Source organism: Myotis nattereri, assembly GCF_964212035.1.
Source record: "Myotis nattereri genome assembly, chromosome: 1".
Classification (NCBI taxonomy): domain Eukaryota; kingdom Metazoa; phylum Chordata; class Mammalia; order Chiroptera; family Vespertilionidae; genus Myotis; species Myotis nattereri.
The window spans coordinates 154,094,673-154,109,750 of record NC_138075.1 but is presented as its reverse complement, the minus strand read 5'-3'; the positions used below and the strand labels follow the sequence as shown (position 1 = coordinate 154,109,750).

General features: G+C 39.0%; 1 protein-coding gene across 1 annotated transcript; it reads left to right on the top strand.

Annotated features, from left to right (window-relative positions):
* Positions 1-13,785: 13,785 nt before the first annotated feature.
* TUBAL3 (tubulin alpha like 3) lies at positions 13,786-14,646 on the top strand (the record flags this gene model as incomplete). Its single annotated transcript, XM_081106404.1, has 1 exon — positions 13,786-14,646. The coding sequence occupies one exon, from the start codon at positions 13,786-13,788 to the stop codon at positions 14,644-14,646; it is 861 nt and encodes a 286-aa protein (XP_080962530.1).
* Between the last annotated feature and the right edge of the window lie 432 nt (positions 14,647-15,078).

The window sequence follows — 15,078 nt, the reverse complement described above, 5'->3', positions numbered from 1 at the left end:
CAGCTATATTCCCAGAAGTGGAATCACTGGGTCATAAGGCAGTTCCATTTATACCTTTTTGAGGTAACTCCATACTGCTTTCCACAGTGACTGTATCAATCTGTACTCCCACAAACAGTGCACAGGGTTTCTCTTTTCTCCACAACCTCGCCAACACTTGTTTGGTGATCTATTGATTATAGCCATTCTGACAGATGTGGGATGAAATCATCATTTTTCTGATGATTAAGATGTTGAATATCTTTTCATATGTCTATTTGCCATCTGTATGTTCTCTTTGGAGGTCCTTTGGTCATTTTTAATTGGATTGTTTTTTGGGTTTGAGTGTTATAAGTTCTTTATAAATTTTGGATATTAACCTATTTACCATTATTAGATGTATCATTGGCTAATATTTTTTTCTCATTCAGTGGGTTGTCTTTTCATTTTGTTGATGGTTTTCTTTGCTGTGAAAAAACGTTTTAGTTTGCTGTAGTCTCACTTGTTTATTTTTTTCTTTGTTTCTCTTGTCCAAGGAGACATCAGGAAAAATATTGCTATGAGAAATATCTGAGATTTTACTGCCTATGTTTTCTTCTAAGATTTAATGATTTCAAGTCTTACATTTAAATCTTTAATTCATTTTGAGTTTAGTCTTGTGTAAGGTGTATGAAGGTGGTCTAATTTCACTTTTTTGCCTGTATCTGTCCAGTTTTCCCAACATCATTTATTGAATTAACTATTTTTACCCAATTGTAGGTTCTTGCCTCCTTTGTAGAATATTAATTGACCAAAAAGACATGGATTTTTTTCCCCTGGTATCTCTATACTGTTACATTCATCTATATGTCTGTTTTTATGCGAATACTGTGCTGTTTTGATTACTATGGACTTTAGTGTAGTTTGATATCAGGTGGTGTTATTCCTCCAACTTTGTTCTTGTTCCTCAAGATTGCTGTGGCTATCTGAGGTCTTTTGTGGTTCCATATAAATTTTTGGAATATTTGTTCTAGTTCTGTGAAATACACCATTGGTATCTTTTTAAAAAATATATTTTATTGATTTTTTTTTACAGAGAGGAAGGGAGAGGGATAGAGAGTTAGAAACATCGATGAGAGAGAAACATTGATCAGCTGCCTCCTGCACACCTCTTACTGGGGATGTGGCCGCAACTAAGGTACATGCCCTTGACCGGAATTGAACCTGGGACCCTTCAGTCTGCAGGCCAATGCTCTACCTACTGAGCCAAACTGGTTAGGGCACCATTGGTATCTTGATAGGAATTGTGTTGAATCTATAGATTGCTTTAGGTAGTATGAACATTTTAATGGTGTTAATTCTTCCTATCCATGAACATGCTATGTGCTTCCACTTATTTGTATCTTCTTCAATGTCTTTCTTCAGTGTTTTATAATTTTCTGATTACAGGTTTTTACATCCTTAGTTAAATTTATTCCAAGGTATTTTTTTTTCATGCAATTGTAAATTTTCTTAGTTTTCCTTTCTAATAGTTCATTATTGCTGTGTAAAAATGCAACTGATTTCTGGATATTTATTTTATATTTTGCTACTTTACTGAATTCATTTATCAGTTCTAGTAGTTATTTGGTGGAATCTTTAAGATTCTCTCTATACAGTATCATGTTATTTTCAAATGACAGTTTTGCTTCTTCCAATTTGAATGCCTTTTACTTCTTCTTCTTGTCTTATTGCTTTGACTAGGACTTTCAGTACTATGTTGAATAAGCATGGTAAAAGTGGATATCTTTGTCTTGTTCCCAATCTTATGGGAAACACTTTTAGTTTTTGCCTATTAAGTATGATATTGGCTGTGGGTTTACCACATATGGCCTTTATTATGTTGAGGTATGTTTATTCTATCCCCATTTTGCTGAGAGTTTTTATCATAAGTGGGTGTTGGATTTTATTAAAAGCTTTTTCTTCATCTATTGATATGATCATGTGATTTTTATCCTTTATTTTGTTTGTGTTATATCACATTTATTGATTTGTGGATATTGTATTAATCTTGCCTCTCCATAATAAAGCTCACTTGATTATCATGTACGAGCTTTTTAATATATTGTTGGATCTGGTTTGGTAATATTTTTGAGGATTTTAGCAAGTATGTTCATCAGGGATATTGGCCTATAATCTTTTTTTTTGTAGTGGGTTTGTCTGGTTTTGGAATTAGTAAAATGAATTTGGGAATTTTCCCTCCTCTTTAATTTTTTGGAATAGTTTTGAGTGTTTTCTGCTACCTTGCCTTTCTTCCTCTGCTTCATCCAACCTACTGTTTATTACTACTAGTCTATACTTTATTTCAGATATTGTATTCTTCATATCTGACTGGTTCTTTTTTATGGTTTCTATGTTCTTTTTTATGCTTGCTATCTCTTTGTTGAAGTTCTCACTTAAGTTTCTTGAGCATCCTTATAACCATTTTTTGAATACGATGTCTGGTAAATTACTTGTCTCCAATTCTTGTAGCTCCTTTTCTGGAGATTTCACCTATTCTTTCATTTGGGGTACGTTTCTTTTTCTGCCCATTTTGGCTTCCTCTTTGTGTTTGTTTCTATGTATTGTGGAGAACTGCTATGACTTCCAGTATTGGTAGGGTGTCCTTATATACTCGGTGTCCTGTGGGACCCAGTGGTGCAATCTTCTTGAGCACCTGAACTGGGTGCTCCAGGAAAGTCCCTTATGTGGGTTATGTGGGTCCTTCTGTTCTAGTTAAGTCTTGATTTCTATTGGCCTGTTTGTGCATAGAATTCACCCTCAGGCTGAAATCAGATTTGTTTCTTAAAATCTAGTGTGTGTGTGTGTGTGTGTGTGTGTGTGTGTGTGTGCGCGCGCGCGCCTCTATTTTTTGCTTCTATCTATCAGTTATCTATTTATTATATAGGATTGTTTTTCAGATATTGCAGTAAAAATACAGAAAAATTAGAAACTGGAGTATTAGCTATAGGGCTTAAGAGGGAGAATTAAACTATAGAAGAAAATGTGTGGCTAAAAAAATCTCTATTAATTAGAAGTAGATTGAGACTAATTTCTTTTATGCTTAGACTATCTTACAAAGAGACTATTGAAACTTTAAAATACGGAATTATGTTAGTAATGGGGGGGCGGGGAATAGAGGAGGAAAAAGGGAGAAACATGGACATTGTGGTTGTGGCAATGACAATGGAAAACTATTTGGGTTGGGGCAGCCAGGGCTGCCAACAGATAATTAGCAAAGGTAACTTCAGAAATGTCAGAACATCCATCAAAATTATTTCTCAGAGCTGAAGATTTCTTTCTTTTTTTAAAGAAGAATTTCTTGCTTAGATTTTCCTTTTCTCATTACTTAGCAATAAATTGCCTAGTCTATATTAAAAAATACCTAAGGAAGGAACTTTCAAAAGAAAGGAAATCATAACTAAACATCAAATTTATATACTTGCATTATATTACACACAAATACTTTTTTCTTTTAAGACTTCTTTATGTGTGTGTATGTGTATGTGTGTGGATATATATATTTAATGGAATACTATCTTGGACACTTAAAGTCTGAAACTGGTGGATCGGATTGGCAACTTGCTTAGGAGCTGAAGCTAAAGCTGCTTCTTTTCTTAAAGCCTTTCAAGTGATTAAATGAGGCCCACCCACCATATCAAGGACAATCTTTACTTAAATTGAAGTGATTGTCAGTGTAAAACCACATCTACAAAATGCTTTCACAGCAATACCTAGATTAGTGTTTGATTGAATAACTGAGCACTAAAGGCTAGCCACCTTGACACATAAAGCTATCACATCAGAAAACTTCCCCGGACTTGAAATTCCAATTATTATCACTTGAGGAAACTTTTTCCTTTAAGACTTAATTTTTCAAGGAAAAAAAGGAATTTCTAAAGAAATGATGCATTTTAAAAATTATAATACAAAAGAGGTTTTTCTCATTTTCTTCTAATTCCTTTGCAAATCTCAGTTAATCATAGCATTATCTCAGGGTGTTTAAGCCACCACAGCCACATTGAGACTGAAGAGCTAAAAAGTGGCTGTACTGCTTTAAGTGACGCCCGCAGCTCAACTCCCAGGCGGAGTCATTTCCTGCCCTGTGATAAAGCTCACCTGGGCATACTCTGTCACTCATTACCAGGGGGCACCTTCAACTCAGCATGGTAAGTGACTACTGTGCTTGTACATTGTAGACAGTGTTGCTTTGGTGTTGTAGAACATTTTACTCATCAAACTTGGCCCTCTTCCCTTCCAATAAATTTTTAATAAATTCTTCATATGAGAGAATAAATTTTTAAAGAACCATTGTTTCTCTTAACATCTCTGTTTGAAGCTGATTTGAATAAGCTCTCCTCTATTCAGCTTTAGTTTTGCTGCTTTTAGCAAAAGCATAGTTGATTTTCAGGTGTTTATTGCCTTTAACTGAAGTGCTGAAGCAAGAACCTCTCCTTCCTTTAGTTTTTACATTGGTTTTAGACCTGGTGTGCTAATCTTTTTCTGTATAAATCAATTGCTTCACTTCCAAATATGGTTTTAGAGTTTCTGGGGACCTCAGACCCAGGTTACCATTGTTAATCTCATAAATTGACAGGTAAAGTGCAAGGACATCTTTGTTCTCTCTTGAGTTTAGTCCTTTGGGGACCACCCTTTAAGATTCACTTTCTTTCTTTTTTAAAAAAAATATATTTTTATTGATTTCAGAGAGGAAAGGACAGGGAGAGACAGAAACATCAATGATGAGAGAGAATCGTTGATTGGCTGCCTCCTGCACATCCCTCACTGGGGATCGAGCCCACAACCCAGGCATGTGCCCTTGACCGGAATCGAACCTGGGACCTTTCAGTCCGCAGGCCAACACTCTATCCACTGAGCTAAACTGGCTAGGGCCACTTTCCCTTTAATCGCTATGTACCAGTCACAGTAATTTTTAGTATCTCAGCATTTTTAATTCTTAAGTGGAAACAATCTTTCAAATTGCTTTTTCATCTTTGACTTTCTCACCCCATGGAACTCTGTCTAACATTTCTAGGACATTTAGATTGTTTTTCTCTTAAAAATGATGCCTTCCTATATGAAAGATCCTCATGGTAATGGAAATGGTGTGTCTTGGCTATTGATTCATATTCTGGTCATGGTATTTACTATAATCTTGCAAGATATTTCCATTGGTGAAATGGGTAAAGCATACAGGAGATCTCTGTATTATTTCTTGTAACCACATATTAACCTGCTGTGATTTACCAATATTGATATTTAATTGGCATTTTGCAATATTTTATTATTTTATAGTTTGGTTAATATTTTAACAGATGGCTTGGGACGGAGGGGAAGGCCAAGAGAAGAATAAAGTGAAAATAACATTCTGTACCTGGGACACAGTTATGTTATAGACTCAGCTGCTTCTCAAACCAGTAAAGACAAGATTGGCCCTTGTTGGGCCTAGTATTCCTGCTGAATTTTTTAAAAAAACAACTGTATCACTCCTATGTCTTAACCACTTGCGTAACAGGCCACATAGCAATTGTTTTTTTATGTTGGTGATTTTTTTTGGATCTAAATATTGTGAGCAAATATCACATGTGCATCCCATGGGGACTGGGTGATCAATAGCTGAGAAAGGATGTTGTGAGAGAAATCTACATGTAAGTGGTTTTCATGATGTAGAAGTGTGAGCCTTCCCACTTTTACATTTTTACCTAAATATAGGAATTTAGATGAGTCTTGATCTGATTACAGCAGCCATTATACTGAGATAATTTTTAGTCCAACAGGGGTAGAAGAGGCTGTTTATGGTAGAATGTGTTGTTTTGATTGTTATGTGCCCAAGAGTTTGGAATATTGGTTGGTAGTAACTGAAGAGCTTTCTAAATTGAGTTCACAGCCTTTGTTTGGAGAGACTGATACTTGCATAGAGAAGAAACAAGAGGGAAGTACTCAAGTAGTGAGCTTGAATTCCTCATAAAGCAAAAAAGGGCTGTGTTATGTCTTGTGAGTCAAGGAGACAAAGTGCAAAGTTTAATGTGCTGAGTGAGAACAGAGTGCAAGTCAGATTGCAGGGATGTGACCTCCCTCCCTCTGACGAGAGGTCTTTTTGTAGTTGAACCTCAGATCTTGGGAAGTACAATCCTGGACAGGGGCAGGGTTGCCTATCAGCTTATCAGGCAAACAATTTGAAGGGCTCCTCTGGTACAAAAGACAGGCTTCTACCTTATATGACCACTGCTTAGACTTGGCCCATGACTACTTGCAATCAAAACTCAACTATATTAAAATCAGCAATTGCTATCACTTCAGATTTTTAGGATTAAGTTTTTCTTTTCCTCTCTTAGATGAATAGATACTTGTCTGTTTAATTACAAATAAAAAGGTTGTTTGGCTTTTTAAATATGAATGGTGATTTAAAAGTTGGATAGGAGAGTAGAGGCTGATGAAGAAAATTGAAAGTTTGAATAGGAAAAAAAATCACTACCCAGATATAACTATAGTTATATTTTGATACATTTTAAAAACACTTTTTCTAACTTATTTTTAAATGTACTTGACATCCTATATCATGTACAATTATACAATTGACATAATCTTTACTTTATACTATATAATAAAAGCCTAATATGCTAAATGTCCGACTGTTCAACCGTTCGACCAGTTGCTATGATGTGCACTGACCACCAGGAGGCAGATGCTCTAAGCAGTAAGTTAGCTTGCTGTTGGGGTCCAGCCCATCAGGACTAGATGAGAAGGGCTGGACACACCCTGGAGCCCTCCTGTGGTTTCTTCCCGGCCCCGATTGTGCACCTTTGGGGTCTCAGCCTGGCCTGCACCCTGTTGCAATCTGGGACCCCTTGGGGGATGTCAGAGAGCTGGTTTTGGCTCAATCCTCTCAGGCCAGGCCGAGGGACCCCACTGGTGCACAAATCCATGCACCAGGCCTCTAGTATAAAATATAAAGTAAAGATTATATCATTTCCCATGTCATAGCTTTTTTTGTGTGTAAATATTTAAGGGTTGGATAACATGCCATTGTGTTCATGTATCTTCCTTTAAATGCCCAACAATAGGTAAATGGTTAAGTATATTGGTTCTTGGTTTTTACTCTTTTATATTTTAATGTTGTGAATGCCATTGTGCCTAAATCTTTACATTTTATTTTATTTTTTTAAAAAATATATTTTATTGATTTTTTACAGAGAGGAAGGGAGAGAGATAGAGAGTTAGAAACATCGATGAGAGAGAAACATCGATCAGCTGCCTCCTGCACATCTCCCACTGGGGTTGTGCCCGCAACCCAGGTACATGTCCCTGACCGGAATCAAATCTGGGACCCTTCAGTCCGGAGGCCGACGCTCCATCCACTGAGCCAAACCAGTTTCGGCAAAATCTTTACATTTTAGATTACTTCTTTCTTTTGTAATTATTTGTTGATGCCATTTGCCTATTTATCTAGTAGATATCTCAAGGGTGTTTTAGAAACACTTATATATATAAATATATATATATATATATATATATATATATATATATTTTTTTTTTTTTTTTTGCTGGGTTGTTAAATCTATTGCATGTTCCCTTGGTAAATTTTTAACTTTTTAAGCTTAGAACATCCTTCCTTATTTAGAACCCATAAGAATGGTAAGTATAAAATCTCAAGATATGTAAAGGCACCCTGGTGGTGTTGTTAAATGGTTAGAGCATCAACTCCCACACTGAAGGGTTGTGGTGCAATTCCCAGTCAAGGGCACATATCTGGGTTGCAGGTTTGATTCCTGGCCCAGGTCCAGAGGCATGTGGGAGACAACTAATCAATGTGTCTCTCTCACATCAATGTTTCTCTGTCTCTTCCCTTCCTTTCCCTCTTCTTTCCCTTCCTCCCTTCCACTCTCTCTAAAAATCAGTGGGAAACCCTAGCCGGTTTTGCTCAGTGGCTAGAATGTCGGCCTGGGAAATGAAGGGGCCTGGGTTCGATTCTGGTCAAGGGTACATGCCCTGGTTGTGGGCTCGATCCCCAGTTTGCTGTGTGCATGAGGCAGCCAATCAATTATTCTCTCTCATCATTGATGTTTCTATCTCTCTCTCCCTTTCCCTTCCTCTCTGAAATCAATAAAAAATATTTAAAAAATAAAAATCAATGGAAAAAATATCTTTGGTGAGGATTAAGAAAACAAACAAACAAATAAGAGATATAAAAAGATAACAATATTTATTTATCTGATATGGATTTCAATATGTGTCAGAGCTATAAATTGACTTTGGTTTTATTCCTTTCCAATAACCAGCTAATTTTTTTCTTGGTAAGATAGCTTGATTTTGTACATATATTATATATAAAACTATATAGATAGTCTTAATTCATTCTTAACCAATTACACAATAGGTGCTTAATTTATGTTGTCAAAAGAAACCTCTTAATGGAATTTGAGTCCTTGGTTCAGTTGTTCCTAACGCTTATCTGTATCCTGCTGTTTGGTTTCCATGAGATATTTTCATTTTGCCTTATAATAAATTTCTCTTATTACAAAAGCTAGCTTGGTTTCTGTCCGTTGTAAGCAGAAGTGCTGAGTGACATGGATCATGAGATCTAAGGAGGACTGCTCGGTTCTAACTCATTCTGGCTTATTTCAGAGGGAGTGCCTTTCCATTCACGTGGGCCAAGCAGGCATCCAGATTGGGGATGCTTGCTGGGAACTGTATTGCCTGGAACATGGAATCCATCCAGATGGTTTTATTCTTGACAATAGAAAGGATCAGTTGGAAATTGCTAAAACAGAGCATATGGATGCCTCTTTCAATACCTTCTTTTGCGAGACAAGAGCTGGGAAGCATGTGCCCAGAGCACTCTTCATTGACCTAGAGCCAACTGTTATAGGTAAGGTTTTACATTCCAGTGTGCTTAACCAGGGTCATAATCAAAGCAAACAAATCAAGTATCAGTGGGTAGGACTGGAAGATTATACAGTCTACCTGAACAGGGAGGCTCAAGCGATCTTTCAACAACTCCATTAGGAAACGTGGTTGTCATCCTCGATTTATAGATGAGGAAACTGTGTCTTGGGAAGGTTATAGAATTTGCCTTAGTTAGATCACTGAGAATAATTGTCTTTTAAAAAATATATATATATTTTATTGTTTTTTTACAGAGAGGATGGGAGAGGAATAGAGAGTTAGAAACATCAATGATAGAGAAACATTGATCAGCTGCCTCCTGCACACCCCCTACTTGGGGTTGTGCCCGCAACCAACCAAGGTACATGCCCTTAACTGGAATTGAACCTGGGACCCTTCAGTCCACAGTCCGACGCTCTATCCACTGAGCCAAACCGGTCAGGGCGAGAATAATTGTCTTTGTTTCCAGGTATGACTTCTTATAAGAGCCATTATATTTTAATAGAAAGCCAGCATAATTGAGTGCAGAAGAAAATATAAATAATTAATACAACACTAATAAATGTATTAAGTTAAGCCATACTAAATTGCCAATGGATGATTTTATTTTAACCTAAAAAAATGTCAGTTTCATACAATACAACCTCATAATAGAAATTCCTGCAAGGTACAGCAGTATTACTGAAGCAGAATAAGTAACTGGGGAGTCATCAAAGCTCTCCTCCCGGGGAACAACATTTGCAAATTCACCGAGGCATGGAGGAACATGCAAGTTTAACAGGAGTTCAGTGTGGCTGGAACTCCCAGTATGAGCGGGGAAATGGTGGGAGAGAAGACTAGGAAGATAGTTGGGGCTAGGTCATCCGCTTAGGTAGGGGGAAGTAAGGAGGTATGGTCATGGAAAAGATTTTGCAAGTTTAAGATTTGGCGGGAGACAGTTGTGAGTGAAGTGATTTAAGTGGAGTGGAGCTGAATGGCACTGGGGGAAAGGAAGCAAAGGAATCATCAAATAATTGTGTTTTAAAACCATGGAAGTCACAGAGGATTCTGGGCCAGGTACATAAGTCTCTTATCTATGTGAAAAGTTCCAGAAAGTTGAGTGGACAGTTTTAATGGTACTGTAATCACTGATTTACAAGAAAGTGGATTTCACTGAAATAATTTATGGAACTAATAGTTTCAAGATCTCAACTGGACATTATCATGAAGAAGCAGGCTTTCATAAATTCCATAAACTCCCTCCTTAGACTGAACTCAGCCTTAGAGCTTCAGGTGAGAAGCAGAGTCTACCCAGAATTAGTTTCCTGCTTATGTCTTATTTATAAATATAACTTTAAAAAACTGCAACTTTGATAGGGTTTTTTTTTTGTGTGTGTGTATATGTCAGTTAAAAGTCATTTAAACTCAAAATTAGTAAATTTCAACATTTGGGGGTATACAAAATTCATGGTCATATCATATACAGGAGAGCAAGACAATTTGAGAGAATAATCTTGCTCTTAGAAAATTAGTGCATTTCTTTGTAGGCAGTGAGCTTCTGTGACTATCTATGAATACCTGGTGCCAAGGCATGATGTGTAATAAGATAAATCTGAATAAATGCATGTCACGAAGCCAATTTTATCATTATTATTTATAATTCTTATTATATGGTCCATGCATCATGCTCTATGATCTCATTTACTACTCATAATAACTCAGTGGGTAGGTCTTGTTATTATCCTTATTTGTGAAGTGAAATAATAACTGAGGCCTAGAGACAAAAGTACCTGCTCTATGGCTAAGTGAGGAAGGCAATAGAGGAACAAACGGAATTAATTCTTGAACTCATGTTCTTCACTACTATGGAATGCAGCACCCAACTATACCCAGGGCAACATTCCAAAAGCCTACTTAACCTTCAAACACCACTGTATAATTCTTTAGGAGTCACGCTATTTGGGTAATTCTAAGGCAGGGATGTGGGACATGGGCCTCCAACATGCTGTGTTTCTCCAGCTGCCCAGGGTTTTTAAAGGCAATGAAACCAGACAAGGTTTGCACCTGGTTGTATTGAATACTGCCAACATCTTACCATTGATTTCCCTGCCTCATGCATTTATATTAACTGCATTTGAGTCATTTGAGCCACACCTTCTTTGTTAAAGTCTCTTTAAATTGTACTAATAAAAATTTAAATTGGTATCCTCTTCCATGCTTTTCAAGGACAGTGTTGGCTCTTTGTGGCTAAAAATACTTGTTTTAAAATGCCAAAGTGCCACAGGGTGTGGGATGGGTCGAATAGTATCTCCTAAAAATCTACATCCACTCAGAATCACAGAATATGACTTTGTTTAGAAATAGGGACCATGCAGATGTACTTTGTTCAGATGAGTTCATACTGGATTAGGAGAGGCCCTAAGTCCAATGATCCATGTCCTTAGAAGAAGAGTGGACCCCCAGGGAAAAGGGCATGCGCAATGGAGGCAGATAGTGGAGTGATGCAGTGGCCACTAACTCCAGAAACTGTCAGCAGCTATCAGAACCAGGAGATAAATGCAGAACAGATTCTCCCTCAGAACCTCCCAAATGAACCAACTTTACTAACACCTTGATTTTAGACTGCTGGCCTCCGAATAAATTTCTATTGTTTTAAGCCACCCAGTCTATTGTAAGTTGTCATGGTAACTCTAAGAAATGAATAGAGAATATATGATGGAAAAGCAAACTTTCAATTGGTGTGGAAATAGTTATACCTTTTCCTAGATTAAGGAAGGCCAGGTCAGCAGTTTAAGTCCATTGCTTTACCACAACATTGGGGAAGAAGGGAGGTTCATGGTCCAGGGTTGTATGAGAATTAGCAGAGGGCTAGCAGTTGATGGAGTGGAATGACTGACCTGCTTTTCCCTCTGCAGATGGGATTCGAACAGGCAAGCACCGCTCTCTCTTTCACCCAGAGCAGCTTGTTAGCGGGAAGGAGGATGCTGCAAACAACTATGCCCGAGGACACTACTCTCTGGGGCCAGAGATCATCAACCTTGTGCTAGAGAGAATCCGAAAGCTGGCAAGTGGCTCTCTTCTCAGCAGGTTGGGGGAAGTGTGCCTGAGTGCCTGGGATTCTATGAAACACCTCCCAAGCATCAATAGCAGTTCTACCATCAACACCATCATCACCCAACCTCTCTTCTCCTAACCTCTTGCCATGCTCAGAGCTGGGAAGTGTCCCGATGTGGGCTTTGATTACACTTTGTTAAGTAGGAAAAGCCACAGAAGCCTTTGCACTTTCTGTACAGCCCCATTTTCTTCTTTTTTTGTTTAGATTTATTGAGGAAATGTTTTACTTTATTTTCCTCCTGCTTTATTGAAATATAATCTCTCTATATAAAAGCCTAAGTGACCAGTCAACCAGTAGCTATGATTCACACTGACCACCAGGGGGCAGACGCTCAATGCAGGAGTGTGTTCCTTCAGTGGGGCCAGACCCTGGGCTCATGGCTGGTGAGTGCAGCTGAGGCTGTACGAGCCTCTCCTGCAGACACTCCCTCTGTGTGCCCCTCCCCCATCTGGACCAGGACCAGGATCAGGACTGGCAGAGATTAGGACTGGCATCGGGACTGACTAGGCGTGAGCCTATGGCTACTTCTTGGTCATAGGTCATAGGCATGCCAGTATCGCCCTAGGATGGCCGCATGGATACCACAGTGGAGTGGCAGCGAGCCTACCGAGCTATGGCAGTGGCGCCAGGTGCAGTGGGGCCTGGATGAGCAGGAGCGGTGTGGCACCCAGCCAGGGCTTGGGCTCCTCCCCCGGCCACCTGCCGCTTTGGCACTACTACATCCCTCAGGGGATGTAGGACTGTTGGTTTTGGCTGATCCCTGCAGGCCAGGCTGAGGGACCCCCACCTGTGCATGAATCTGTGCCCTGGGCCTCTAGTTGACATACAACATTGTGTAAATTTAAGGTGCACATATGATAGATATGATACACATATATGTTGCAAAATGATTACCACAATAGGTTAACACCTCCATCCCCTCACCTAATTAACTTTGATAAATTTTGTCATGACAACACTGAAGATCTACTCTCTTAGCAACTTTCAAGTAAACAACAACTATTATCACCATGCTGGACATTAGAGTCCCAGGTCTTGAATTTATGTTATAACTGAAAATTTCTACTCTTTAACCAAAATCTCCCCAATTTTTCCCACCTCCTTGAGCTTGGAAACCACTATTCTACTCTCTGTTTCTACAAGTTTTACTTTTTTAGATTCCATATATGAGTGAAATGATACACGACTTGTCTTTCTCTGATTGACTTATCCTACTTAGCATTTGTAAAATTAACAGAGGCACATCCTACCTGAAGATTAGTTACTCTATTTACTGATAGTTAATTCTTTAAGGACTTGTGTCTGGAGAACCTTTGTCGAGGAAATATTTTGGCATTTGCCATAATCATTAGGTAATACAGTGCCTTTACACCAGCCCAGTAGTCTGGGCATAGAAATGATAGGCACTTCATCTACTATGGGGGAAAATATATTGCTTCAATGTTTTGCTAATCATTTTCATTGCTGTTGATAAAGACCCTGCTTTAGGTCACATACAGATATATTCATGGAGGGCAATGCAAAACTGGGGTATTTATCCTTTTCTTATAGTAAGTCTCTAAAGTGCTTTGGCATCCCAGAAGTAACCACTCAAGTATGTTTCAAAGTAAATGTTTTTGTAGAGTTGATAATGGTAAATCAGTTCTTTCTGAAAGTTTTGGTTTGTTTTGGGAACTTGTGTCCCACCATTACCACGGCTTCTGGCTTTATTTGGCTGAGTTCCTACATCTTGTTTTCTTTCCCAGGCAGAACAGTGCAGTGGACTACAGGGATTTTTGATTTTCCGAAGCCTTGGAGGAGGCACTGGATCAGGATTTACATCTCTCTTAATGGAGCATCTCTCGATACAATATGGCAGGAAGACTAAATTGGAGTTCTCTGTCTATCCAGCCCCCAGGATCTCCACTGCTGTAGTAGAACCTTACAACTCCATCCTCACCACCCATTTCACATTAGAGCACTCGGACTGTACCTTCATGGTGGACAATGAGGCCCTCTATGACATATGCCATCATAAACTTGGTGTTGAACGCCCCTCTTACACCATCATTAATAGGCTGATAGGTCAGGCAGTATCTTCCATTACTGCTTCCCTCCGGTTTGAAGGGCCCTTGAATGTGGACCTAAATGAATTCCAGACCAACCTAGTACCTTATCCGAGAATTCATTTCCCTATGACAGCCTTTGCCCCCATCATTTCTGCTGACAATGCCTACCACAAGGACTTCTCTGTGGCAGATATCACCACTGCTTGCTTTGAAGTCTCCAACCAGCTGGTCAAGTGTGATCCTCGACTGGGGAAGTACATGGCCTGCTGCCTACTCTATAGAGGGGATGTGGTCCCTAAGGATGTCAATGCAGCAATTGCAGCCATGAAGTCAAGGAACTCTGTTCAGTTTGTAGATTGGTGTCCAACTGGTTTCAAGGTGGGCATCAACAGTCAACCACCCATGACGATGCCCGGGGGGGAAATGGCCAAGGTCCAGCAGGCTGTCTGCATGCTGAGCAACACCACAGCAGTTGTAGAGGCCTGGGCCCGCCTGAATCACAAGTTTGATCTCATGTATGCCAAGAAGGCATTTCTCCATTGGTACATCAGAGAAGGCATGGAAGAAGAGGAGTTTTCAGAGGCCAGGAAAGACCTGGCATGTCTGGAGAAGGATTATGAGGAGGTGGGGCAAAGTTTCTGAGGTATATGTGATGGTGAAAACAATGTTAAATGCCATCCTTACTTTATAAGACATTTTACAGTTGGTGGGTAGAGTTCCTTTGATTAGAAGAAGGAAGAAATCGAATGAAGCAAGAACATAAGTTCCACACTAAATTAAATCAGCCAATATTAACAATGAGAGCCGAAGCCAGTTTGGCTCAGTGGATAGAGCGTCGGCCTGCAGACTGAAGGGTCCCGGGTTCGATTCCTGTCAAGGGCATGTACCTGGGTTGCGGGCACATCCCCAGTAGGAGATGTGCAGGAGGCAGCTGATCGATGTTTCTCTCTCATCGATGTTTCTAACTCTCTATCCCTCTCCCTTCCTCTCTGTAAAAAATCAATAAAATATATTTTAAAAAAATAAAATAAATAAATAAACAATGAGAACATCTTTTCTTGTCTGTTAGCATAA